This window comes from Felis catus, chromosome B2 (genome assembly GCF_018350175.1).
Source record: "Felis catus isolate Fca126 chromosome B2, F.catus_Fca126_mat1.0, whole genome shotgun sequence".
NCBI lineage: Eukaryota > Metazoa > Chordata > Mammalia > Carnivora > Felidae > Felis > Felis catus.
Window position 1 is genome coordinate 112,429,486 of NC_058372.1, and position 27,582 is coordinate 112,457,067.

At 40.6% G+C, this 27,582-nt stretch overlaps 1 protein-coding gene across 11 annotated transcripts in view; it reads left to right on the forward strand.

The window, feature by feature from the left end:
- TPD52L1 (TPD52 like 1) overlaps positions 1 to 27,582 on the forward strand; it is a 111,082-nt gene that overhangs the window by 66,517 nt on the left and 16,983 nt on the right. For all 11 annotated transcript variants that reach the window (XM_023254317.2, XM_045057988.1, XM_023254314.2 and 8 more), the window contains exons 2-3: positions 7,736 to 7,851; positions 19,503 to 19,651. In XM_023254317.2, the coding sequence (XP_023110085.1) occupies positions 7,804 to 7,851; positions 19,503 to 19,651 (197 nt within the window). In that variant the 5' untranslated portion in view covers positions 7,736 to 7,803. The remainder of the gene's footprint in view (positions 1 to 7,735; positions 7,852 to 19,502; positions 19,652 to 27,582) is intronic.

Sequence of the window (27,582 nt, forward strand, 5' to 3'; positions counted from 1 at the left end):
TCTTTTTATTAAGTCCTGGAATAATTTTATGTTCTTTTTGAAAATATGCACTTTTCTTCCTTTGCTTGGTTACATAGCCATATTTATTTGTTAATTCCTTAATACAGGTGCACACACAAATAACATGCAAGATTATTTTACTATTTAAAAGAAATTCTGTAACTTGTATATATTTGCCAACAGTGCAGGATATGGTCACTGATCTGAAATCATGGTTGATAGTCATTTTAACTCCTAGCTGTCTGTGCTGTTGTAATCATGTGCATGAAGCCATGACCTGATGCACTGGAGTGCTCAACAGGATGCATTAAAAGTATGTTGATGCCAGTGGGTGATTTCATGTCAAGGTTGCAGGAGGCATTTTAATCCAAAGCTCATTTCTTGATTTATACTTGTCATCATTTGTTTACTTTTCTTAATATGGTTGTAGGACAGGGAAGGGCATAGGCCCTGGAGCAGACTAGCCTAACTTAGAAACCAGCAACTTGCAACTGATTCAGACCCTGAACTCAGGTTTCATAAATGAGGATCCCCATCAGCAAGGCTGGGACCAGCCCACAGTCACCACTCCATTGGATCTGGTTGGGCATGTGATGTCATTCAACCCTACGTGTAGGACTTACTGAGTCATCATGGCCAGTTGTAGGTATAAAGAAAGCAGGCATATGGTAGCATTTGACAAGTACCTTAAGACCTACCTGCTTCCCAAAGATGGACCTGGCCAATGGAGACACGCAATTCCTGCATTATAGTCAGACCTGTGGATATTTGTTACCCTTATTAAAGTGTCTGTATATTGTATTGCATATAAATGAAAGTAAAATGCCATCTTTTGTGCAAAATACTCCTGTAGCAGGATCACAAAGTGTATTCACACTCTGTGTTGTACATATGTATGCTGGCTTATTTATTTACTTGTTTGTTTATTTATTTATTTATGTATTTATTTACCCACATCTACCCAATCTGGCTAGGAGTCCTTGGGCACTGGATAGTAGAGAAGAAAAATAGGTTTAGTCTATTCCAATGGAATAATTCTTAAAACCCCTTTAAATAATGTTCAGTTCTTCAGTTAAATTCCCCTCTAGCTCAGATTTCTCTTTTTTTTAATCCCCCCTTTTCTTTTTTCTTGACTCAAGGAGGTATCTGGTATGTGGAAACAGGATGGATCCATGCATTGTTTTGTATTCTCTGCTGGCCCTTCCACTGGGACTGTGACGTCCTCTTGTGCTGACATTTTCCGCAGATATTACCCATGAGCTTGTTTTCCTCAGTTGGGTTTTAGCCCAGTAGCCTTTCCAAGCTGATTCAGCCTCACTTTGGTTCTCATTGGTGGCAGGTTTTCTCCTCCTCCTCTATCCAGACCTCTCTCCAGAGCCAGTAACCCCAGCCCCAGCTGCAGGGGCACCAACCCCTTATCAAGGTGACAAGTTTCTCCCTAAGTACTCTGGGGGGTTCTGGCCCCCATGCATAGTTAACTGACTGCATAAGGTGATTTGAGGAACTAAACCCCAAGGGCTGGTGCCTGACCTTCAAGCAGATTAAGGTCTGTTTACAAGGATGTGGCTGTGCTCCAGGTTGGTGTGGGATAACCAGAAAAATATATTTTTTAGAGCCGATAAAGGAGGTTGGGGCAGGCTTCCTGTACCAGTCAGGAACCACGAAAGAAGCAGATGGATGGCATGCTCGAAAGGGGTGCCTCGTTCAAGGGATTTGAGTGAAGGGACTATTCAAAGAATAGGGGAACCAAGGGGGGGGGGTGTTGAAGCACCTCAGAACAACAGCAGTGGAAAGTCCATACAATCTGTAGGCTGGAGGAGAGCATCTGATTCTAGGAACTTGACAGGCGCTGAACTGTAGAAGAGGACTCCCTATCAGAAATCATAGTCTCTGATAGTGAAAAAGCTGAGGCTGCACAGTGCAGCCTGGCAGGGAGGGAGGCAGTCCCTACCCCTGTCTTCTGCTCTGCAGTGTCCCGCTGGGGCTCCCCACTGGCCAACGTGGAAGGGTTAGGGAATCGCATTGGTGTATTCCTTAGGTCAGTCTTCCAGGGCACAGAACAGAGTGGAGAGGAGGAACAAGGGGATCTGGAGGTGCAAACAGAATCTCCATCATTCTGGGCCAAAGCCCAAAGAGAAAGATTGAACATACACATTTCACTTTCTTCTTCCTTTCTTTTTCCCACCGTCTCCAAGAAATGAACAGGAGACATGTATGCCCTTGGTAAATTCTAATGCACTCTGTACCTAAGGGAACTCCCTTGCCTGGGTGTCCTGGGCTTGGCTTCTGATGATATATGAAGAGGGAAATAAAAATATGAAGAACATCCTCTCCTTAGGAAATCACCCATTTGGCCAAGCTTTTGTCTCTCTGGAAAACCCAATTTCAGATGCCAAGAATTTAAATGTGAATCTTTTCCCCATGTTTCTTTTGCTCCTCTGCCCCACTTCAGACAGGTGGAAGCCTTAGACCAGCTAGGAAAATACTATATTCTTGGGGAAGCAAAAGAGAATATAGCACATTAATATTTTTTTAAACTATCACCCCCAATTTCACCAATATGCAGCTGTGGTTCATATGGAAATTAAAAACTTCTATGACATTTTCACATGTCTTCTCTTATTTAACATAATTTACTCTTAACAATGATCCCATAAGGTTATCAGTTTTACAGATGAGAACACTGAGGTCAAGTGTACTCTGTAGTTAGTGGCAAACCCACAGATGGTAGAATTCCAGATCTCCTGACTCCCTGGCAAAAGGGGCCTATGCCAGCCAAGGGGGGCATAGTTTGCACATTTGGAAAGAGAACCAAATTCATGAAGTTGTCTATATTCATAACGTACTGGTGTCTGCTAAAAATTATGTTTCTTGAGTGATTTTGTCCACTGATAACTGCTTTTATTAAAACTATGCTTTTAATCTCCTCTAAAACCTGCTTCCATAGTAACTAGGTCATTTTATACTCATGCTGCCCTGTCACATTCTCATCTGTCACTTGGTGTCTCTTATCATTTGCTTTTATTTTTCCTCCCCATTCTGACTCACTTCCACTGGTGAATCACTTCTTTATTCACCTCCTCTTTCATCTACTCCTAGATTCTGGAATTATCCTCTGACCTCATAATTTGATTACTGCCTTCCTAACCCGGTGAGTTGAGCATATTCTACTGGAAATAGCCGGCCCTGTGCTTCTTTTGTTTGGGTTTGCATGGCTCCCTGCGCTGAGCTGTGTGACTCAAGAACACCCATTGGAAGAGGACGCAGCAGGGAAATAGGAGCAGAAGTAGGAAAAGAAGATGGGGACTTGGCATTTAATGTCAAACAAGAGTGAAGAAGGTAACTGGCCTAATTAGACCCGAACCAACAAGGAACGTGGTTGTGAGTTGTCTTGAATGGCTTCGTTCTGGGAGTGAGACTTTGAAGGATCCGTGATGTTACCATGGACTGGCACATGTGACAGATCAGAGCTGAAGGCTGGCGCACAGAATCTCACTGCATAAGGTCTATGTTATTTTCCCCTGAAAAGAAGAAGCTACCCCCTGGAAACTAAATTCCCTCTTTCCCTAAATCCACTGGAAGTTTCCCAGTTCACATATTGTCAATTAAAATGGATTTTGAATTGTGATTTCTTTCTAGACTGTAAGAAGATACTAAAGATGTTTGATGTCTTGAAAAGTCTAAGTACCTGGCAGTACTGTGTGTAACCTGACATGTGTCCTCTCACACTGTCAAGAGAGGGGTAGATTGAGAATTTGTGTACAGCTAAGTTTAAACAGTAGCTGTTTAGTTCCTGGACCCAGCTGAGTTAGGGAGACAAGAGTGTCTTAGAGGTTCCTACAAGGGCTCTTCTTTAACCCTAACCCCCAGGGCAGGGGGCTGCTTACCTTCTGGGCCCATCTCTTAACTCTGTGCTTGGAATTGCTGCTAGTTCTTGATAAAGGCAGTTCTACAACATTGACTGAAAATACATCGGCCACATCATAAACATAAATATTTACTAGTGGGGAGGGAGGCACCTGGTGGCACAGTAGGTTGGATTTCGGCTCAGGTAGTGATCTCACTGTTGATGAGTTCAAGCCCCACATCCAGCTCCCTGCTGTCAGCACAGAGCCTGCTTCAGATCCTCTGTCCCTATGTCTCTCTGCCCCTCCCCAACTCTCTCTCTCTCTCTCTCTCTCTCTCAAAAATAAATAAATATCTAAAAAATATTTACTAGCAGAAGTGACCATTTCCCCCCTCTTTCAATGACCTACTTAAGATTGCTGTACTAAGAATCTACAGATATTCTCATAGGTTGCTGATGTTTGCATAAAACTGACACAGTCTTTCTGAGAGATAATTAGGCAGTGGTTTTCAAAACCGTCATGCTCTTTGCTTGGGTGGCTTGGTCGGTTAAGCATCCAACCCTTGGTTCTGCTCAGGTCATCATCATCTTGCAGTTTCATGAGTTTGAAACCTACGTGGGGTCCTATGCTGGCAGCGTGAGGCCTACTTGGGGTTTTCTCTTTCCCACTCTCTTTCTACCCCTCTCCTGCTCTCTCTCTCTCTCTCTCTCTCTCTCTCTCTCTCTCTCTCCTTCTCTCTCCCCCCTCCCCCACTTGCACTTATCTTTGTCTCTTTCAAAATGAATTAATAAACTTAAAAAAAATGTTCCTGTCCTTTGACTCTGTAATCCAATGTACAGTAAATCATCAAGATTTTGCCCAATGATTGACTAGGAAGATGTTCACTGTAGCTTCCCAGTAGACAGGATGAGTTATCAATCATACATGAGACAAAGTACTGGATAACCGTCAAAAATATATAAGTGTGGGGCTGTGTGTCTTTAGACAGACAGGATATTCATGATTTCCTATCGAATAAATCAAGTTCACAACAGTAAATGCATATAAATATATACAAGAAAATGTAGACATATGCATAGAAGAAATACCTAGTAAGGATGGACCAAAATGATATTTATTTCTAGGTAACGTGATTAACAGTAATTTTAATTAGTAATGGATAATTTTATTTTTCTATCTTCTACAATGAACACATATTACTAATGAGAAAGAAAATGATTTAACATTGAGCCTGGCCTCTAGAGTAGGTAGATGGCACAAGAATCTGATGAACTTGGATCAGCAGTATGCCACCTTCACTGATGTGCGTCGGTGTATCAGCAGTGACACAAGGTGCTGATGGTACCCTGTTGATTCAGACCAAAGGATGTGGGTACAGGAGACTCAAGAGTAGGGTCAGCTTGAGAACTTTGCAGATCGTTTCATATTTTTACTGTCTAACGATTGTTCTAATATTGTAGGATAATTAATCTTTCTTTTTTGACTTGAGATCAAATTTTTTTTTGAGTTTTTATTTTAGAGAGAGAAACAGACAGAACATTAGTGGGAGAGGGGCAGAGAGAGAGAGGGAGACACAGAATCCTAAGAGGCTCAAGGCTCTCAGCTGTCTGCACAGAGCCCGATGCGGGGCTCGAACCCACGAACCGTGAGATCGTGACCTGAGCTGAAGTCAGAGGCTCAACTGACTGAGCCACTCAGGTGCCCCGAGATCAAATTTATTTTTAATCGTTTTATCAGGTAATTATATACAAAAGTATGTTTACAAAATAAATTTAAAGTGTAGAAAATCTTCGTACACAGAAACTCAGTGTCCCAGAAATGGAGCATTACCATTAACCCTATACAGACCCCATATAAGTTCCCTGTTTCCATTTACACGTACCCTCTCTCAGAGAAAACCCTTTTCCTGAATTATTTTTATCATAGTCTTGCTTTTCTTTTCTAAAGAACATTTTATTTAGGTGTGCATGTTTTTGGCCTTCATATGGATGGGAGTATACTTTATTATTCTTTTCCAATTTGTGTTTTTCTCTCAGTATCTTGTTTCTGAGTTTCATCCATGTAGTGTGTAGCTGTAGCTCCGTCATTTTACTGTTGTCATTCGTGCTGGTGTAAATGCACCAGGATATCCTTGCGCCTTCTCCTGTTTGTGGACTTTTGCGTGACTCACAGTTCTTGCTACCATTAAAGTTCTTAGTAATGACCTCTGGTGCTCCTATATGAGTGTCTCAGGTATATACATACACAGGTGTAGAACTGATGGATGGTAGGGTATGTGAACTTACCAGATCATGTTAAATTATTTTTCAAGTCTTTTATCTCTCTTTATATTCTTGCCAGCAATGTGTGCGAGTTTCCATCCTTCACATAGTCGTCACCACTCGATAATGTCAGACTTTGAACTTTTACTAAACCAGTGGGTGTGCAGTGATTTCATTCGTATTTCCCTGAACATCAGTGAGGTTGAGCATATTTTCTTGAGTTTGTTAACCATTTGTGATTTCTCCCCATAGCAAATCTCTTTTGGATGTTTGGCCCTGTTTGTATTGGGTTATTTACATTTTTGAAACTGGTTTGAGGGAATTCTGCTTATTCTGGAAATGCATCTTTTACTAGTTAAACATGCAGGAGAGATCTTCCAACTAGTGGCTTGCCTTTTAATTTTCCATATAGTGTGCTCGATGAAGAGACATTTGTGATTTTATTCATCCTTTTATTCATTATTTGCCCTTTTTTGTGTCTTAAGAAGTCCCTCCTACCCAGAGGTTCATAAATCCTATTGTCTTCTAAACTGTTTATAATTTGATCTCTGTGAATGATGTAAAGGTATCCAATTTTATTTCTTCTACATGGATAACTATCTGCTTCAGGACAGTTTACTAAAAGGCCTTCCTTTCCCCACAGATGTATAAATGTCCTAATGAAACTTCCGTATCCGTGAGGGCCTATTTCCTGGGTCCTCCAGAGAACATACGCGTTTAAGTTATCCAGATGCCAAGGGCCTCAACTCGGGAATGTCTGTCTTTCTTTCTTTCTTTCTTTCTTTCTTTCTTTCTTTCTTTCTTTCTTTTATTTTATTTTATTTTTTGACGATAAGGCATTTTTCTCACCTAACAAGTTAGAAGTTGTGCTGTCCTGGGGGTCATTCTGTGGCACAATCATGTCATCAAGAACCCAGACACTTCCTTTTTTCCCTCTGCCAGAATCAGTTTGTCTGTGATGTTTCCTCCCAGCTGCTGCTGCTCCTGGTTTTGTATCCACATATTTCCACATCCAAAGTGGGAAAAAGTTAACAATACTCTCTATTCGAACTTCATTTGGACCACCCACATAGTGTGCATTCAAGCACCCAGCTCACACACAGTCCCACTCGGGGTTATGGATGTCAGGGAGGCATTTTTGCCATCCATTTAATGCTGAGTGTCAAGGCAGGCTACTTGCCTTTCCAGATCCCTGTGGGGAGCAATGATATTTATTTCCAGTTCACCTTACTCTCAGGGTGCAGCTCTAAGGGGATGCGGATTTATGGACAAGTCTCACCTTAAACCCCTCTCCCTGGGTGGCCCTAGGCTTTGTCCTCTGCCCCCTGCACCCTAGGGGAGAGTGAAAGCCAAAGCTGGAATTCATCTGGGTGGCAAATGTGGAACTAATGAAAACTTCTTTTGTTTACACCTCTGGCTTCCCACTTTCCCTTAGTTCTTTGGCTTCATATTATTCTTTACTTTCTTGGAAGTTCATCACACATTTATAAAGATTTTTTTTCTTGGAATATTTAGTTGTTTTTCAGCAGGAGGGTCAGTCAGGGCATCTAGTTCTCCAGACTGAAAACAGAAGTTGGCTAAATTTATATTTTAATTGCATTCTGTTTTTATCAATCTTGCCTAAAGGGTTGTTGGAGACGGAACCATTGCAAGGGCGAGATGAAGACGCAGTAGCCAGTGCGGACTTCTCTAGCATGCTGTCTGAGGAGGAAAAAGAAGAGTTAAAGGCAGAATTAGTTCAGGTATGTTCAGTAATCTTATTGTTGTTCTATCTCAGTATCTTAGGAGCTATTTATTGTTAGTTTTGTATACGTCCCATATTATAATTATGTTGTCTTTCATTTAATAAGATTTTTAAAAAATTAAGCTTATTTATTTTGAGAGAGAGAGAGAGAGAGAGAGAGAGAGAAGGGCAGAGAGAGAAAGAGAAGAGAGAGAATCCCAAGCAGGCTCCACGCTCTCCGCGCGGAGCCCAACCTGGGGCTCAATCTCACAAACTGCGAGATCATGACCTGAGCCAAAGTCAAGAGTTGGGCACTCAACCGACTGAGCCACCCAGGCGCCCCTCATTTAATAACATTTAATAAATGATATAGTACAAGGTGATTACTTTTTTCTAAGGTGTTTTTGTAATACCAGTTGTCCATTACACTTTGGTTATAGTAGAAAAAGGAATGATTAAGCAACAGTGATGAATAGTTGTAAATATGCACCTCTTATTCTTTTAAAGTTCACAATATTATGGGAACAATAATCACTTACTGATGGGTACAGGTGCAAGCTCCTTTTTAAGAGCAGTTCTTGCTTTAGGTCAGCAGCTTAGCTCAACAGATACTTTGAAGTGACTTATTTTTGTAATGCAAAAGCCAGTCATAGAAGCGACTGAATTTGTTGTGTACTCTTTTGCAGAAGAATAAAGCTCTGGGGGCAGAAAGGAAAACTATGATGAATTCAGGTTTCCTTAGCTCCTGCATAGTTGCTGTGGGCCTCTGGACGTAGAGGTGGGGAGAGTGCCTGGCTCATTGGGGATACAAGTTTTGTTCAAGCCATTTGTTTGCAGCACCCACTAACCCTTCAATGCTTTGCTAAGGAGCATTTACACTGGAGGAGGAAAGCCCTGGAGAAAGGGAGCTTCTCAGGTAGAATAAACAATAGGGCAAGAGGGAAGAAGCCCATATTCCTCCCCATTTTGTGTCCCTGCATCATAGGGGAGAAAGCTCCTAGCCTAGCTGGAAGCAGGACTGTGGGCTCTATGCAGGCTGAGGACACAGCTTTGAACTCCACCTTACCCTCACCCAGCTGGGTCTGCTCTAGACTCTACGCTCTAATGTTCTGGTGGTGTCTGTTTATGACAGGTTATAATAATATTAAAGACTTTTTAGGTGTTTTCCCAAAACACACTTGACAATGACTTCATTATAACATGAAAGAGCAGCTTGTTCTTGGTACAGCAGAAATTATTTCCGTAAGCACAGTGCCTCAAATCAAACAGCCTGTTTCTTTAGCTAGGTCTGTCTGTGGCCACTGATCCAGAACAACACAGTTGACTTCAGATTGGCCACACATGCCAGCATGCACAGACCGAAGTCAGCTGTCACGGAAAATGGACTAGCGCCATGTTTTCTTAAAGCCTGGAATTCTGGTTCATGACCTGTTGTCTCATGTCGATTGTGGTGTCCAAAAGTTGTATTTTGCAAACTGGTGTAAGATAACCGATTCTAAACTAAAATAATTCCTGTTATAGTCCATATTTAAGTTTAGACAAAACCACTGTAGCAGACCAACTTTTATAAAAGTTCTGGGACTATTGGGTTATACATACACATCACATATGTCAGTGTATTTTTGTGTGCATTCTTTATTTTCTAAATGTTCAACAGTGAGCATGCATTATTTTTATAATCAAGAAAAAGCAAGCCTTTGTTCTAAGTGGATGCCCCCGTAATGAAAAAAGCCAACAGTGTTTTCAGAAATTCCTGTCTTATTTGGCCACATTAATAAACTTGCAGCACATCTCGTTCCTAAGACTCTTTGAGCCTGACTTCTGGTAATAACACCAGACTCCTTGTTACTGTGTTCAAGTTACCAGGATCCATGTTTTCATCCTTTAGAATGCTTCCTGCTTCTTATTTCTGGATTCCTCAGAAATGAAGAACTTCATATTGCCAAAGAGGCATAGTGACTTCCAGAGGCAGGTGGGCACAGCCGTATGCCCCAGGCCCAGTGACAAGCAAAGGAAATGTGTCTTTGCTATTTTTCTTTCCACATCTCCATTTCTTCTGCCTCCACCTCAGACCACCTCTGCTTAATGCTCATCCTTTTCTTAAGTCTTCTTTCCCTGCCCTTCCACAAATGCAATCTGGTGTGTATGTGCGTGTGCACACTCTTGCTCACGCACATGTGCATGCACACTCACACACCCACCCCAGACCAGGTTCTTTCAGATCACATTCAGATTAGCTCAGAGGCTAGGGGTTAATTACAACAAGAACACGCAAAGAACAATCTCGGCTGTCCCACAACTGGCCCTCCGAAGACCTGGGACCTCTTTCAGACAGCCCAGCTTCCCGGCCTCAGCTCTCCACAGATGTTCTTCCTGGGCCCCTGGTTGAAAGCAATCCCTTTCTGTGTGAGGGAAGATCCTACTGGATCTGTTCTCTACTTGGTTAACAGAACATCTCGCAGGCCAGCCTGTTAGATTGCCTTTGAGTAAGGCAGTCATTTGTGGCCAAGACCCAAAGCAAAAGCTTTGTGTAAACGGACTTCTTATCTCTGACTCCGTTGCTTAAGAGGGGTCTTGGGGGTGCCAGGGATTCAGTCTCCTCTTCGATGTGCTCCTGTCCCTAGTGTCCTCAGATTCTCTCACTGTCTTGTGACTGCGCTGGATCCTTCCCCACTGCTTTATCTAGGCTGTTTGGTTGTTTATATTCCTATGAGGATGCCTTTATACTTTGGGCAAACTCATAACTCCACTCATCCACACAGCCAGCATATGGTTGTGTGCTTACCAAGTGTAGACAACAGGAAGATCCGTCCTTATGTCGGGAGACATAAAATAAGCCAATATTTTCCAAAAGGCTACATCTTAGATGGAGTCTTCATTTTGAAAGAGGAATCTGTTGTTAACACAATTTAGTCTTTAGTTTATTATTGTCATCATGCAGTACATATGTGTGTTTTTAAAAGTTTCTTCGTTGTGAGGCCAGTATCGCCTCTGATCTTGTGCAGTGGTCTGTGTATAGAAGACATGCAATTAAGATTTGTAATTAACTTGAATTATTTTGTAGGTTAAAGAATACTTGCATCTTTTAAAGTTTATTATTATTTTTTTAGTAACCTCTACACCAGACATGGGGCTTGAACCCATGACCCCAAGATCAAGATTGCATGCTCTACTGACTAAGCCAGCCAGGCACCCCAAAATATTTACACTTTTTGTTTGTTTATTTTTGAGAGCAAGATAGATAGAGCCTGCAAGAGTCGGGGGTGGGCAGAGAGAGAGGGGGACAGAGGATCCCAAGTGGGTTCTGCGTTGAAAGCAGCGCGCGTGACTTAGGGCTTGAACTCACAAACCGTTGAGACCATGACCTGAGCAGAAGTCGGACACTTAACCAACTGAGCCTCCCCGGCACCCCAATATTTACATTTTTAAATACCAGAAGTTGAATATGCTTTTATACAAACCTAATCAACATATAAAGAAATACTATTTTGTTTCAGCTATTCATTCTCATAAGCTGCTCCTGGCATCTTTTCTGAGGTCTTTACATATCTATTCTGTGGGGTTTTTTACCTTCCTCTCCCTTTTCGAATAAACATGCTCAGTATTTCTGTGCCGCTTCCATCCTGCTCTGCCTTCCTATCACCAAGCTGCGTGTTAGGCTTCGTATTCCACAGTGTGATTTGGCTTTTGAAAGGGATGGAGTGTTGGCATTAATAGTGTAAATTTATGACTATATAGCCAGCAAGTACTGCCAGTGTCCTCCTGATAAAAAGACTCAAGAAAAATAGGCAGTAATAAGAGTAGGAAAAACACCACGCAACATTATCAAGTAGGCAAAGCCTATTTTCAAGGCAAAGCCTATTCGGGCTCCCTTCATCGCTTTGGGCTCTTCTCCCTTCCTTTGGTGTGTGGTTCCTCAAGAAGAACACATGGCACCCTCACGCCATCTGGCTTATAGACTTAGAAAGAAGTGCGTTAGGCTCTTGGCCTTTTTCTCTTGGTTCCTTCCTTCAAGACCTTCGTTCTTTCTTTCTGGACCGAGTAGTGAACAACTAAAGTGTTCATCATCAGTAATGTCTTATTGTAATACCTTTCTGTATTAGTCAGAGTCCTCCAGAGAAACTGAGCCAATAGGATGTATATATGTATATGGAAAGAGATTTGTTACAAGGAATTGGCTGATGTGATTATGGAATCTGACAAGTCACAGGATCTACCGTCAACAAGCTAGAGACCTAGGGGAGCAGATGGTGTAGTTCAGTCTCAAGGCTTGAGGCCTAACAAGAGCTGATAAGCCAATATACCAGTTTAAATCTGAAGGAAGAAAAAAAAAATGTCCCAACTCAAATGCAGTCAGGCAAAGAGAATCCCTGTTAACTGAGGGAGGGTCAGGCTTTTTGTTTTATTTAGGCCTTCCACTGATTTGATGAGGCCCACCCACTCTGAGAAGGCAGTCTCCTCTACTCAGTCTACCAGTTCAGTAGTTAATCTTATGCAGCAACACCCTCACGGGCACACTCAGCATAATGTTTGACCAAATGTCTGGGCACCCCATGGCCAGTCAAGTTGACATATAAAAATAACCTTTGCACTCTCTCAAGTAGTATCTGGATTTTAATCTTAATTCTTTAAGACCGTTAGCCAAAGGCAGGACTGGCCAAGAGAGGAGAGGAGGCTGGCCTTCAAACAGTATATGCAAGAGATCAGAAACTGTTATTCCTAAACATCATACTGATGATTCAATAGTTTATGAAAATATTTCTTTGTCTCGATGTAAGTTAGATATTTTATGTAATCTAGCAAATAAAATAGGAAGGTAAATTTTCAGTCTTCTAACATAAATTTCATATTGAAGTAATTCATTAGCTAATTCAGATTAATTTGTATTTTTTTGCAAATTTTATCGAGGTATAAAATTCACTATTTTAATATAAAATTAACTGTTTTAAAGTGAACAGTTCAATGCATTTAGTATACTTATGATGTTGTGTAACTACCACCTCTATCTAGTTCCAGGACATTTTTAACACTGCAAAAAAGAAACCCCATGCTCATTAAGCAGTTGTTTCCCGTTTCCCCATCTGCATTCTATATCTGTGGATTTACTATTCTGTATATTTCACATACCTACTTTGGGTCTGGCTTCTTTCACTTAGCCTAATGTTTCTGAGGTTCCACCCATGTTGTAGCATGTGTCAATACTTCATTCCTTTTCATGGCAGAATAATATTCCATTTTTTGTGTATACTGCAATTTATCTATTCATCCTTTGATGGGTATCTCGGCTGTTTTCATATCTGGCTATTGTGAATGGTGCTATTATGAACAGGTGTATACATGTATTTGTTTAGATTATGTTTAACTTTTTAAGATACTACCAGACTGTTTTCCACAGTGGCTGAGCCATTTTACATCCCCACCAGCAATGTACAGGGTTCCAATTTTGCTACATCCTCACCAACACTTGTTGTGTGCCTGTTAATTCTTAAAGAATCAAGTTTAAATATCTAAGCATAAATATTTGTCCTACAAGGAGATCTTCTAGGAAGTGAAGAAACCAATGAACCAGACTATTAGTTTCTAATAAAAATGATTAATTTAAAATTAATAAGTACTGTAATTAATGATTTACCTGCACTCCACCTCATTCCAAAAGGAATTTGACAGGACTTACAGAGGTACCTATAGGGTTTCCATACTACCTCATCAGAGTATCTGGGAGTGCTTATTAAATAATGCATGTGGGTGTAGCCTGGCCCTACCAAATTGAAGATATCAGGGTCTTAGGACATTAAAAGGGGCATACATCTAGAATCTGCATTTTAAATATTCCCTATGAGTGACTTTAATGTAAACTGAAATTGAGAAACATTGGTGTAACTAGACCAAGGAAGGAAGGGTAGAATCTCACCCTGAGCATCATTTAAAATATTTGTGATTAAAGGCTTTGTCGTGGGGCAGAACTCTGCTCTGTGGAAAGAGATGTGGTTCTCATTTTTCATTCTTGCAAGCTAATACAATTTAAGATTATGTATTTTTTCAATTTCTGGATTTGCTTATAGAGTTTTTGGCATACATTTAATCACTGATAAATATACTGAAAGTTCCAAGCAGTGTGAATCTTAGCATTTTATTGAAATTATGAGAATTTAATTAAAGAACCTGAGAGTAGACCTGAGTAACCAAGTCCGTGTCTCCATCATTAGGAGTCTCTATCTTACAAATGCCTTTTAATGTGTACTTCCATGTTTAAAATATTAGGCATGGGACTTCATTGTTCTTTCTTTAGGTTGGTGCTTGGTAAATTGGTCACTTCCGTATTTCTCCCTATCCCTTTTTTGGGATCAAGGATTTCATTAGAAAACTATGAATCCCTTACTTCCCTCTCCCAAATAACTAATGAGTCTCCTACTGCCCCCCGCCCCCAATTTTGAATAAATTTCTAGGGTCCCATAGATAGGAGGTTTCTCTACATCTGTCATTTTATTCTGCCAGTTAAAAATTGTCCCATTATTTTTATCACATAGGAAACTATGGTAATACCCAGTGCATCAAAAAAAGCACAAGACTCCCAATAATTTCAGTCATTCAAAACATTATTTATGCAAAAGAAAGCAGGTCTTTTAACAGAATAAAAGACTGACATGAAACCCAGGCATTTTCTATGGAAAGGGAGCTAGAGATACAGCCTTGGGAAATATTAGGCCACAGATTAAATGCAGGAGGATACACTGACAAAAATGACAAAGTAAAATATGACATGATAGCAAAAGAATAGAGGGTTTAATTTTAAAATAACCATATGTTCTCATTTAATGGTAAGACTAAAAACATGACCCCCCTTTCTGGTCCCTGAATAGATTTCTTTTGCCGTAATGAGTATTAGATCTGCATACTGAAGACCTGCTCATCAAGAAAAGACAGGGTGCTACTGATTATAACATGTTTACAGAATGTGTAATTCATTTTAGGAAGATTTCCATGAGCATTAGAAAACTGTTCCGTAAACATAAAAAACGAATAGTACTGGGTTACTAGGGCATTTGCTAATATTAAAAACCCCAAGAGATTGTTCTTTTCTACTATTGTATTTAAGATGCTTCAGGGGTGCCTGGGTGGCGCAGTCGGTTAAGCGTCCGACTTCAGCCAGGTCACGATCTCGTGGTCCGTGAGTTCGAGCCCCGCGTCAGGCTCTGGGCTGATGGCTCAGAGCCTGGAGCCTGTTTCTGATTCTGTGTCTCCCTCTCTCTCTGCCCCTCCCCCGTTCATGCTCTGTCTCTCTCTGTCCCAAAAATAAATAAACGTTGAAAAAAAAAATTTTTTTTTTAAATAAAAAAAAAAAAGATGCTTCTTAGAATTTTGCCTATTTTGCTTAAGCGATTACTAGTGTCTAAGAAGCGTCACAACGCTATTCCAGTCTGTCCACTATTGGGGTAAAGTCTTCCTTTGCACTAGAAAAAAGACTAATATTTGCGAAACTACTTTTCTTTTTTGAGATTCTTTTCTAGCAGCTATGTCTTTGGTAACCCAAGGAACACATTTGCAAGATGACTGATCGTGTCAGTGATGTGGTTTGTGGTCAGAAGCGGAACTAGACTTTGAATGTAAATGGGGCACAGCTGCCACATTTTTTCAAAATAAGAAATCTAGTAAAAATGTCAGGCTTTTTAGGACCTATGTACATGTGGGACACTAAGGAAGTACTAATAGTTCTCTTCTGGTTTCACAAAGAAAGTCACAATTATTTATACTTTTCAGAAAACAATGATGTAAATTGAAGCAATATTACCAAGGCAATACATTATCAAATATGACACTGGAATAAAATACGACAATTGGAATCAAAGACTATATGGGGTTTCAAGTTGATTTTCACAGGTTATAGCAACACTGTCTAAAATCTGGGCATTTCAGGGGCGCCTGGGTGGCTCAGTCGGTTAAGCGGCCGACTTCAGCTCAGGTCATGATCTTGCAGTCCATGAGTTTGAGCCCCGCGTCGGGCTCTGTGCTGACAGCTCAGAGCCTGGAGCCTGTTTCAGATTCTGTGTCTCCCTCTCTCTGACCCTCCCCCATTCATGCTCTGTCTCTGTCTCAAAAATAAATAAACATTAAAAAAAAATTTTTTTTTAAATAAAATCTGGACATTTTAAAGAACTGCTCTGTTAGAAATTACATTTGCAGGAGCAGTTTTTTGTATGTGACTTACACATTTTATAACTGTAAGTTTGTACCTTTTGTCCTTCTTCACCCATTTCACCCCCCACCCCCTTCACCTCTGGCAACTACCAGTCTCTTCTCTGTATCAATGAGCTTGTTTTTGTTTATTTTTTTAGATTCCTCATATAAATGAGATCATATGGTATTTATCTTTTTCTGTCTGATACATTTCACTTAGCATAATGCCCTCAAGGTCCATCCGTGACACAAATGGCAACATTTCCTTTTTTTTTTTTTTTAAGTTTATTTGTTTATTTTGAGAGAGCAGAGCATGTGCAGAGTCAGGGCAAAGAGAGAGGGAGAGAGAAAATCCCAAATAGGCTTTGTGCTGACAGAGCAGACTCAAACTCCATACCATGAGATCAGAACCGGAGCCAAAATCGAGAGTAGGATGCTTAACCGACTGCACACCGGGATCCCTTTCTTTCCTTTTTATAGCTGAATAATATTCTTGTGTGTGTGTATGTGTGTGTGTGTGTGTGTGTGTGTGTGTGTGTGTGTTTGTGTGTGACAATAACATTTTCTTTATCCACTCATCTATCAGTGGACACTTAGCCTGTTTCCATATCTTGGCTATTGTAAATAATGCTGCAATGAGTATGTATCTTTTTAAGTTAATGTTTTCATTTTCTTTGGATGAATACCCAGATGTAAAATTGCTGGATCATATGGTAGTCCTATTTTTAATTTTTTGAAGGATCTCCATATGTTTTACATAGTATACAAGAGCAATTTTATGATGCTGAACAGATTTGCTCTTCTGCTAACACAGGGGAAAGAGGGAATGTGTCCATACATAACCTTGTACGTGAATGTTCATAGCAGCTTTATTTGCATTGGCCAAACCCAAATGTCCTTCACCAGGTGAATAAGTAACAAACTGTGGTATATCCATACAATTGAATACTACTCTTCAATAAAAAGAGAACCATTGATAAGGCAGCAACATGGATAAATCTCAAAAATCTCAAGTAATAGATTGAGTGAGTGAACAAAGCCAAAATGAGTATATACTGTGGAGTAAAAGGAAGACTGGTGGCTTCCTGGAGGAACAGGAAAAAGGGGGAGGGAGAAATTACAAAGAGGACCTAGAAAACTTTTGGTGGTGATGGATATGTTCACAAGAGTAACACACATGTCGAAACTTACAGACGGGTGGTTTATTATACGTCAATTATATGTCACTAGATTGTGAAAAAGGAAAAGCAACACAAACATTGTTAAAATGTCTATACTACCCAAAGCAATCTATACATTTAATGCAATCTCTAACAAAATACCACCAACATTTTTCACAAAGCTAGAGCAAACAGTTCTAAAATATGTATGGAACCACCAAAGACCCAAAATAGCCAAAGCAGTGCTGAAAAACAAAAGCAAAGCCGGAGGCATCACGATTCCAGACTTTAAGCTGTATTACAAAGCTGTAGTTATCAAGACAGCACAAAAAAAAGGACACGTAGATTGATGGAACGGAATAGAAAACCCACAAATGGACCCACAATTATATGGTCAACAAATCTTCGACAAAACAGGAAAGAATATCCAATGGAAGAAAACTGTCTCCTCAACAAATGGTGCTGGGAAAATTGGACACCGACATTCAGAAGAATGAAACTGGATCACTTTCTTACACCATACACAAAAATAAATTCAAAATAGATGAAAGACAGGAAACCATCAAAATCCTAAAGGAGAATGCAGGCAGCAACCTCTTTGACCTCAACCGCAGCAACTTCTTACTAGACATGTCGCTGGAGGCAAGGGAAACAAAAGCAAAAATGAACTATTGGGACTTCATCAAGATAAAACCTTCTGCACAATGTAGGAAACAATCAACAAAGCTAAAAGGCAGCCTACAGAATGGGAGGACATTTTGCACATGACATATCTGATAAAGGGTTAGTAACCAAAATCTCTAAAGAACTTATCAAACTCAGCACCCAAAAAACAAATAATCCAGTTAAGAAATGGGCAGAAGACATGAATACACACTTTTCCAAAGAAGACATCTAGATGGCTAAGAGACACATGAAAAGATGCTCAACATCACTCATCATCAGGGAAATACAAATCAAAACCATGATGAGACACCACCTCACACCTGTCAGAATGGCTAAAATTAACAACATAAGAAACAACAGGTATTGGTGCGGATGTGGTTAAAGGGGAACCCTTTTGCACTGCTGGTGGGAATGCAGCCACTCTGGAAAACAGTATGGAGTTTCCTCAAAAAGTTAAAAATAGAACTACCTTACAATCCAACAATTGCACTGCTAGGTGTTTACCCAAACGATACAAAAATACAGATTCAAAGGGGTACATGTACCCCGATGTTTATAGCAGCACTATCAACAATAGCCAAAGTATGGAAAGAGCCCAAATGTCCATAGATTGATGAATGGATAAAGAAGATGTGATATATACATATGTGTGTGTGTGTGTGTGTGTGTAATAAAATGGAATATTACTTGGCAATCAAAAAGAATGAAATCTTACCATTTGCAACAACATGAGCAGAACTAGAATGTATTATACTGAGCGAAATAAGTCAGTCGGAGAAAGACAAATACCATATGATTTCACTCATGTGAAATTTAACAAAACAAATGAACATATGGGAAGGGGGAAAAAAGAAAGAGGGAAACAAACCATAAAAGACTCGTAATGATAGAGAACAAACTGACAGTTGATGGAGGGATGTTGGTGGGGGATGGGCTAGATGGGTGATGGGTATTAAAGAGGGCACTTGTTATGAGCACTGGGTGTTGTATATAAGTGATGAATCACTGAATTCTACTCCTGAAGCCAGTACTGCACTGTATGTTAACTAACTAGAATTTAAATAAAAATAAAAAATAAATAAAGGGCTGAGATTATCTGAAAAAAATAAAAGACAAATCACTCTCTTACCTACATCCTGTCCTCCCTCGTTCCTCCCTTTCTGAGGCACTAGTTTGGCCAGACCACAATGCCTGTCCAATCTGTGCCTGCACCAATGCAGCTATGTGTAGTTGGCAAAAAATAAACATAATACTGACTAGTGACAGTTGAAAAGAAGTTGCTTATAAGAAAAAGGCATACAGTACAAAGCCAGTTTTTTGTTCAAAAATTATATCTATGTACAATATTAAAAAAAACATTTGGAAGACGAGAAGCCAATCTACTGAGTGTCAGCTATTTCTTAGTGGATGACAGGTAATTTTTATTTTCTTGTTTATATTTTGCCGTACAAATGACTTTTTTACAACTTTTATAATCATTAAAACGAAAAAGATCTATTTCTATTTTAAGATATCTAACTGTCATCTCTATGAGATGTGTTTGGTCCAGACAACATGGGCCTGGTAACAAGAGGGTGCAGAGGGTTGATCTGGAGCATCAAGAGCTTTTGCATGTATATGTTTCAGCTGGTCTCATGTCTTTCCATACCATTTCCCCTGTTATGTATAGCTAGAAGACGAAATTACAACATTACGGCAAGTTTTATCAGCAAAAGAAAGGCATCTGGTTGAAATAAAACAAAAGCTGGGCATGAACCTGATGAATGAATTAAAACAGAACTTCAGCAAAAGCTGGCATGACGTGCAGACCTCTACTGCGTAAGTGTATCAACAGAATTTTTAAGAAATCACTTAGCTTACTGTCTCTTATCTCTTCTGTTGTTTTTTTTTTCCTATGCAGCTGATTTGGTACTTATGACTAGGAAAAATATTTTCTCTAGAAGTAAAATAGATATGAATAATCATTAAATATGTTGCATGATGCAGACTCTATAGTTAGCTTCATGAAATTAAACTGTTCACCTAACTCCATTTTTACTCAGATGACTTCTTTGGGTTTGTATTTTTCTCTTTATTTTATATATTTTAAGCATTTGTTAAATGCATTTTTTTCTTTATGTTTTCTCCAAAAATTCTAAGTGGACAGGTGACTTTTCCCCAGAATACTTGGCATTCTGTGACAAATGGTTGGCAGTTTTAGTACAGACTTGTTGCCCATTAATTTAAAGAGAAAAGCTTGTACTTTTCATATTTTAGGGATGTGCTTTTCATCTCTACTAACTCTAGGGAAAATTTAGAGGGCTAAGGCCATGTAGAATAATAGAAAAAAAATATATATGCATGTATATAAATATGCATATATATGTATATATATATATATATTTTATGCATGTATATATATATACATATATATATATATATATATATATATATATATATATACACGTGCATATATATATACATATTGCTCTCTGTCCCTGGTTCCTGACACAGGGTCCCCAAATCCTTTGGAATTTCCATGGTGGTAGCAGTATCCTTTGTTCTAATGAGATGACCCCTGGTGGCTCTGGGATAGGGAGCTGGTCACTACAAAGATCAAGCCATGATTAGAGGTTTGGACTTGCAGTGCTATCCGCTATCCACTATCCTCCAGAGAGGGGAGAAGGGGGTGGAAATGGAGTTAATGATTGTATGATGGCGCCTCCATAAAAATCCCCAAAACATAGCATCCAGAGAGCTTCTGGGTTGGTGAACACATGGAGGTGCTGGGAGAGGTGCACCAGGAGAGAGCATGGAAGCCACACATCCCTCCCCATGTACCTCGCCCTGTGTATATCCTTTATCATATCCTCTTATTTTTTTAAGTTTATTTATTTATTTTGAGAGAGAGAGCGAGCACGAGTGGGGGAGGGGCAGAGAGAGGGAGAGAGAGAATCCCAAGCAGGTCCAACTCAGGGCCCGATCTCACTGTGAGATCATGACCTGAGCTGAAATCAAAGAGACGCTTAACTGACTGAGCCACCCCGGCCTCCCCCATATCCTTCTATAATAAACCAATAATCTAGTAGGTAAACCATTTTCCTGAATTCTGTAAACCACTCTAGCAAATTAATTAAACTTGAGGTCATGGGAACCTCCAATTTATAGCCCATCAGTCACAAGCACACAGGTGATATCATGGACTTAGATTGGCATCTGATGGGGGAGTGAGAAGGCAGTGTTGTGACACTGAGCCCTTAACCTATGGGATCTGACACCATCTTCGGGTAGGTAGTGTCTTAACTTTAGGACACCCAGCTCTTGTCACAGAATTGCTTGGGGAGGGAAAAACCATGCATCTGGTGTCAGATGTGTTGTGAGTGTGGTGGTCATTGAGAGCAAAGGAGACACACAGGAGAAGTGGGTTTCTCCTGCTGCTAGACCACCAGAAATGTTTTTGGCTTTCCCATTATCTTTTTGTCTGATATTAGGCAAGATACAGAATAATTTAGGCATTCTACAGCCATGCTTTTTATTGGATTACTTTTAAAATTACATGAAATATCCAACTACTGGGTGCTTTTCTAATGATTTAAAATATTTTGTTTGCCAGGTGTTCTTGAATCAAAGGGAAGTAAGTGCCCACCTCATGATGTAATTTTTCTCCTTTTTGTGAGTTGGGGGTAGACGCTGGTGGAGACAGTTCTTATCCCTATCCCTAATGTTAGCCCCAAATTGGTGCCTGCATGTAATGCATTTTCTTCCATAGCATTATCCATTGCATGGTAAAGATATTACATTCCTAGTATTTTAGTGGGAATCAATTTTTTTTTCTTTGCAGATACTTTTCTCCTGGACAGAGATAGGCCCTACAGTAGGAAAAGGTACCAGTGATGGACAACAGATACTTCAGTTTTGCTGGGGGCAGCTTTGTCTGCTGGTTACTGAAAACTAAGACCTAAGACCTTAGTGCAAGTGCCTTTGTATAAAGAGTTCCATCTAAAAGGAACTTGATGAGTCTCCACTCTGCTTCCCCTAGTTTCCATGTAAAGGCAAATTTTTTTCCCCTATCACAGCGTAGGATCTACTCCTATGCTAGTGCACCCCAAGGGCTCATCCAGACAGCGTCAGGGCACAGCCCAGAGTAGGGCAGGATAGAGCCAGGGAGCCCATCAGGTTATCTCCAGAGGCAAATTAACCTTCCCCAACCTGATGGTGACAATTATGGAAGAAGATAAGAGACCACATATTGGTGCTTATCAATTTAAAATATATATTGCAACACTATATGAACAGTCTCTTGTAAAGGATAGATGGATTTTAGGCACTAAATTAAATGAGCTTCTCTGTCAGTAGTTTTGACTTCCATCTTTGCCCCTCAGTAGCACTATACCAGTTAATGGCCCTGACAGAGTGAGCCTGAACAATCTCCATTTTCCTGATTGTGGGCCCTCTTGTCACACTGATCTGAACTTCCCTCTGGGGTTTAAGACCCAGGTAAGATCTTTCTGCTTGGCCTCCCTAACTATGCTGTAGGGTGGGCTAACCTCACGGGGGATGGGACAACTCTGGCCATTCTGTTGCCGAAGGGAGGAATGGAGCCGTGGATATCTGGCCAGAGGGTACATCAAGTCTGCCCTAGTTCTGATGGGGGCAGGGTGGGAATAAATAGTCCTGAGGCATGGAATTAGAGTGAGCAAGTTCAAGGAGGGTGGGTAGCCCTTTCCCACATTGGAGAATATATAGTCTCTAATTTTCTCACGTTTGAAAAACAAATTAGTTTTATAGTCAGGCGGTACACTTAGTATCGAGCTTTTTGTTGCATGAATAGATTTATTCCCAAGGATTCTGGAGTTGAAAGACTATCAGGGAAACACAGTTTGGTTTTTGTGTTTGTTTACTTTACAAGTGATTCCAGATAACCAGTTAAACAGTAAGTTATGAGAAGCGACATGAAGGAAAAGAGTGTTAGGGGGATGTATGGAGCAGGAGTTTGAGCCTTGCCTGGGGACTCAGGAAGGTTTTTCAAGGCAAGAGGTGGATGCTTCAGCAGAGCTCTGAAGGATGAGTGGGAAATTAATCAGGCCGGGAGAGGCAGGAAGAGCTCCTGGGGGAGGCACAGCCTGGTGATGGCCAGAAGGAGAGAAGGCTCCCTCTCCCCTGGGAAAGCAGTCTGGTTAATTAGTGTTGTTGACACAGCAGGGAGAAGTGGCAGAGGGGGGCACAGGGCCTTGTGGTGTCTGTTAATAGAGCTATTCTTATTCCACTGCCACTAGAAAGCCATTAAAGGGGTTGTGACAGTTCATTTACCCAACATGTCTTAACGTGTGCCTGCTATTAGTCATTATTACCCAGGAGCTAATCTAAGCTCTCGGGACGTAGGATTCAACAAGATGGACAAAGTTCCAACCTTCTTAGAGTGTTGAAATGGAAAAGAGCATGAAACCAGCAACAAGCAAACACAGGAGATGCTGTCAGGAAGTACTATGATGAAAACAGCACAGGGTGATGGGCCAGAGGAGAGGGCAGAGGCACTGTGATTGAGTCCCGGTCAGGGATGTCCTGTCCTGGGAGGTTACTCTGAGCTAATACCTGAATGACTAGAAGGATCTAGTCTTGTGATGATGTAGGGGAGAGCTTTGGGGTTGAGACAAAATTTGCTGCAAAGACCTTGGGGCAAGAAGCGGTTTTGTACATGTCAGGAGCCCAAAGAAAGTGTGGTAGTGAGAGGGGCTGAGGTGGGAGTCTCGGGGGCCTCGCAGCCCATGTGGAGAAGGGGGGGATCTTATTGCAAGGTTTTGGATGCCACTGGAGGATTTGAAGCAGCAAGTGATCTGTTCGAATTCACCTTTAAAAAAAAAATCACTCTGGTAACTTTGTGTTATACAGATTGTGGAGACTGGAAAATCATTTCAGAGACTGTTGTAGTAATCCAGGTCAGTGAAGCTAGTGAGGAGCAGAAAGGAGACAGAATTGGAGGCCAGGCCAATGGGACTTCTCAGTGGTTTGGGGCTGAGACATGCAGGAGGTAAAGGGATCAAATATGACTGTCAGGTCTTTGACACGGGCAGCTGGTTGAGCATGGGGACTGTTTGCAGCAATGGGCATGTAGCATTGTGGCCAAGCCCGTGGACTATGGACTCCAATTGCTTGCATTGCAGTCTAGGTCCCCTGCATCCATGAAATGAGATCATATTAGTACCTATCTCATAGGTACTAAGAATTCAAGGAGTTAATATTTGTTAACAGGCAGGACAGTTTCTGATGCTTTATAGGCCTATTTGCTGTTCTAGAAAACAAGTCTGGGGGAGGAGGGAGACCCAAGAATTTTGTTTTGATGTGTGCTGACTGAAATACCCAATAGACAAACAAGTGCATACATCTAGAAGGCAACTCAGAGGAAGAGTCAAGGATGGAAATGGACATGCAGAGTCATCTGCATGTTGATGTCATTGAAAGCTGCAGGACTAGATGACAGTTATTCAGAGATTATTTAATAAATCTGGATGATCATGGTTCATGGTATGAACCTTACTTTGTACAGAAGAATCAATCCTTAAGTGGAAGGCATGAGTATATCAGTAACACGATTCCAGGAAAGCACCTTTCTCCTGCCCTCTTTTCTTGGCTGCTGATAGAGGGGGAAAAGTCTTAATCACATGGTGGGGGGTGGGGGAATGGGGGGCAGGGCTTGGTAACAATCTATTTTCCCCTTGAATTAATTAAATCCCTGCTGTTAGTGCCATGTTACCCATTCTGGGACAAGATCTACACCTCATAGGATGAAAATTTTGATGTGAGAGAATGAGAAGCTGGGGTAAGGTGAGGTTGAGTAAAATTAAATTTCAAAGCACTAAAGAGAATTTTAGCTGTCAGAGGATTGAAGGTGATTCCCAGAGGCAATACTTTGCATACTGATTAAGCAATCATGACCTATTTAGTTTGATTTATACTGGAAAGAAGATCTATGATATGTTAATGAAGGATCTTGGCATATTTTAGCCTGTGGTAGGATTCAAAGAGGAATAGGACTGAATGATAGAAATAATTATATAGCAGACTGAAATGATCTCCTTTATAGAAAGATAACCATGCAGCAGCAAGTAAAAAGATCATCTGTAAACTGGGGTTTATTGTTGCTGTTGTTTTTGTCATAGTTTGTATGGCTTTGATTTGGAATCTAAGAACATACACCAAAAATTCCCGCCACCTCCTTTTGTTGTTGTTGTTGCTGCCGCTGGGGTTTTTGTTGTTGTTTGTTCTCTGCTGCTTTTTTGTGTTGTCTTTAGACTTTAAAGAGGCACGGATGGGGGAGGTGGGTGGTTTTGGAGTGTTAGAGGTAGGGAGGCGACCAGAGGAAAAATTGAATCTCTTCTTAGGTAGAAGGAGTAGGGATTCAGACATGTGACGTTCTTGTGGGCTATTCAAGCTGATAAGCTTCATTTCAGTGAGTGTTCAGCCTTTGCTAACCCCTGACATTTCCCCACTAATAAACCCTTCTGAGTTGTACCACAGACCAAATGGTGGGGCTGCCAAGAGGAGAAGGTTTGGGGAAGGAAATCCTTTTGGAACAATTAATAACTCCATTCTACATAAAGAGGAGTAAAATTCAGCATTAAGAAAACTTGAATTGAGCATGTGATTTACTTGCTCTTTGATTTTTGTGCTTCTAAGACTTCCAAACCATTATAGTCAATAATGATCATTCCCTCTTTTTTATGAGAAGCTGTTGTAGCACCGTGGAGTTTGGAAGTGCCAGAGAAGATTAAAGACCTCATTTCAAAAGATACACATAGTCAATGTCTTAGACAGCTGTTTATTCTGCTTACCTTTCGGCTTTTATCTTATCACAGAAGGCAGGAAGTAGACTCTTTCAGGTTTAAGTGATAACTATATTTTGGTAGTGTTTAGGGAACCTTCCAAAGAAAATAAGCCTCAAAACTTTGGTGTCTTTGGGGAGACGTGCATGGGCCACTGTTAAAATAATAATCTTTTTAAAATCCCATAACAGAAAGTATACCTGTGCTATAAAATATCTTCTTGTAAAAAGACTGTTGAATTAAAAAAAAATTAATGTTTATTTTTGAGAGAGAGAGAAAGAGAAAGAGAGAGCAGAAGCACGGGAGGGGCAGAGAAAGAGGGAGACACAGAATCTGAAGCTGGCTCCAAGCCCTGAGCTGTCAGCACAGAGCCCAAAGAGGGGCTCGAACTCATGAACTGCGAGATCATGACCTGAGCCAAAGTCGGATGCTTAACCGACTGAGCCACCGAGGCACCCCAAAAGACTGTTGAATTTTTAAAATTTACTTCTATTTGTGTGTAAAAAAATACTTTAAATCAAAACATTGTAGAACACCTGCTTTCTTCTTTTGATTAACACTACTTTCAAATCAGTAAGACATGACAAGATGAACTGTGTGAAAAGTCAGCAGAATCCCTTTTGGCTGGCTTGCAGAGAACCTTACTCCTCACTACTGATAACCTCCTGGTCAGTGCACCAGCCAAACAGTTAACCTGTCCTGGCATTAACTGCTATCCATTCCTTAAAGAAAATGTGGCATATATACATATACAAAGGAATATCATTCAGCCATGACCAGGAAGGAAATCCTGCCTTGAGACACTACAGACAAACCTTGAGGGCATTATGCTAAGTGAAATAAGTCAGACAGAGAAGGACAGATACTGCATGGTATCAGTTGTACATGGAATCTAAAAATCTTTTTTTTTTAAGTCAAATTTTTGGAAGCAGAGAGTGGAAGGGTGGTGGCTAGGCACAATGGTGTGGGGAAAATAGAGAACGTTTGGTAAAAGAACACAGACTTCCAGTTATAAGATGACTAAAATTCTGAGGATCTGATGTATAAAAGAGTGACTCTACTTGATAACTGTATGGTACGACTGAAATTTGCAAAGAGAGTAGGACTTCAATATTCTCACCAAAATATATATATAAACATGTGAGGTGATGGATGTGTTAATTAACTAAGTGGGAGGAATTCTTTCACAATGTGTATGTATATCAAATCATCACGGTGTACGCGTTAAATATCTTACAATTTTATTTGTCAGTTATACCTTAGTAAAGCTGAAAACAAAAAAAACCTACCCATCCCAGCCAGTCTCTGCAAAGTAAAGCCTGTGTTCCTGTTGACTTTCACTGAGAAATAGAAATTTTACTTGTACACTAAATAAAAAATCTCCCAGTAAGAAGTCTTCGGTGAGTTAAAGTGTGAGCTGCTCTGTGCTATCTACACTTTTGTCAAAGAAAGGTTCAGCACTGGACCAGATTCCAGCCTTGTTGGGAACTGCAGGTTCCTATAAGGCTGATGTTTGTCAGAATGGCTTTAGAGCACAGGAGGACACATTTCCCTTCCCGCATCTTAAGGCTTCCAAGTGCCCTCCCCCAGAGTCAAGAGCTTCACAGTGGGAAGTACTGACTCTGCATCTGTAGCTGAAGTCTGGGAATCAGCCTGGACTCTATTTCCTTCCGTTGGCCCCGTGTGGTTCTTGCTCTAGTGTATTCAGGCACTGGGGACACAGCAGTGATGGACAAGATGTGGTCCCTGCCCTCAGGAAGTTCAGGCAGGTCACAGAGACAGATTTCAAAACCATAATTGCAACATGGTAGAAAAAACGTTCGGAAAGAGCTGTGCGAAGGGGTCATAGGAACACAGAGGAAGGGCACATAACACAGACTTCTTGGAGCATGTATTCCCAATTTTTCTGCCTCCTGGCACATCATTGACAACAAGCTGAGGGTACCTTAA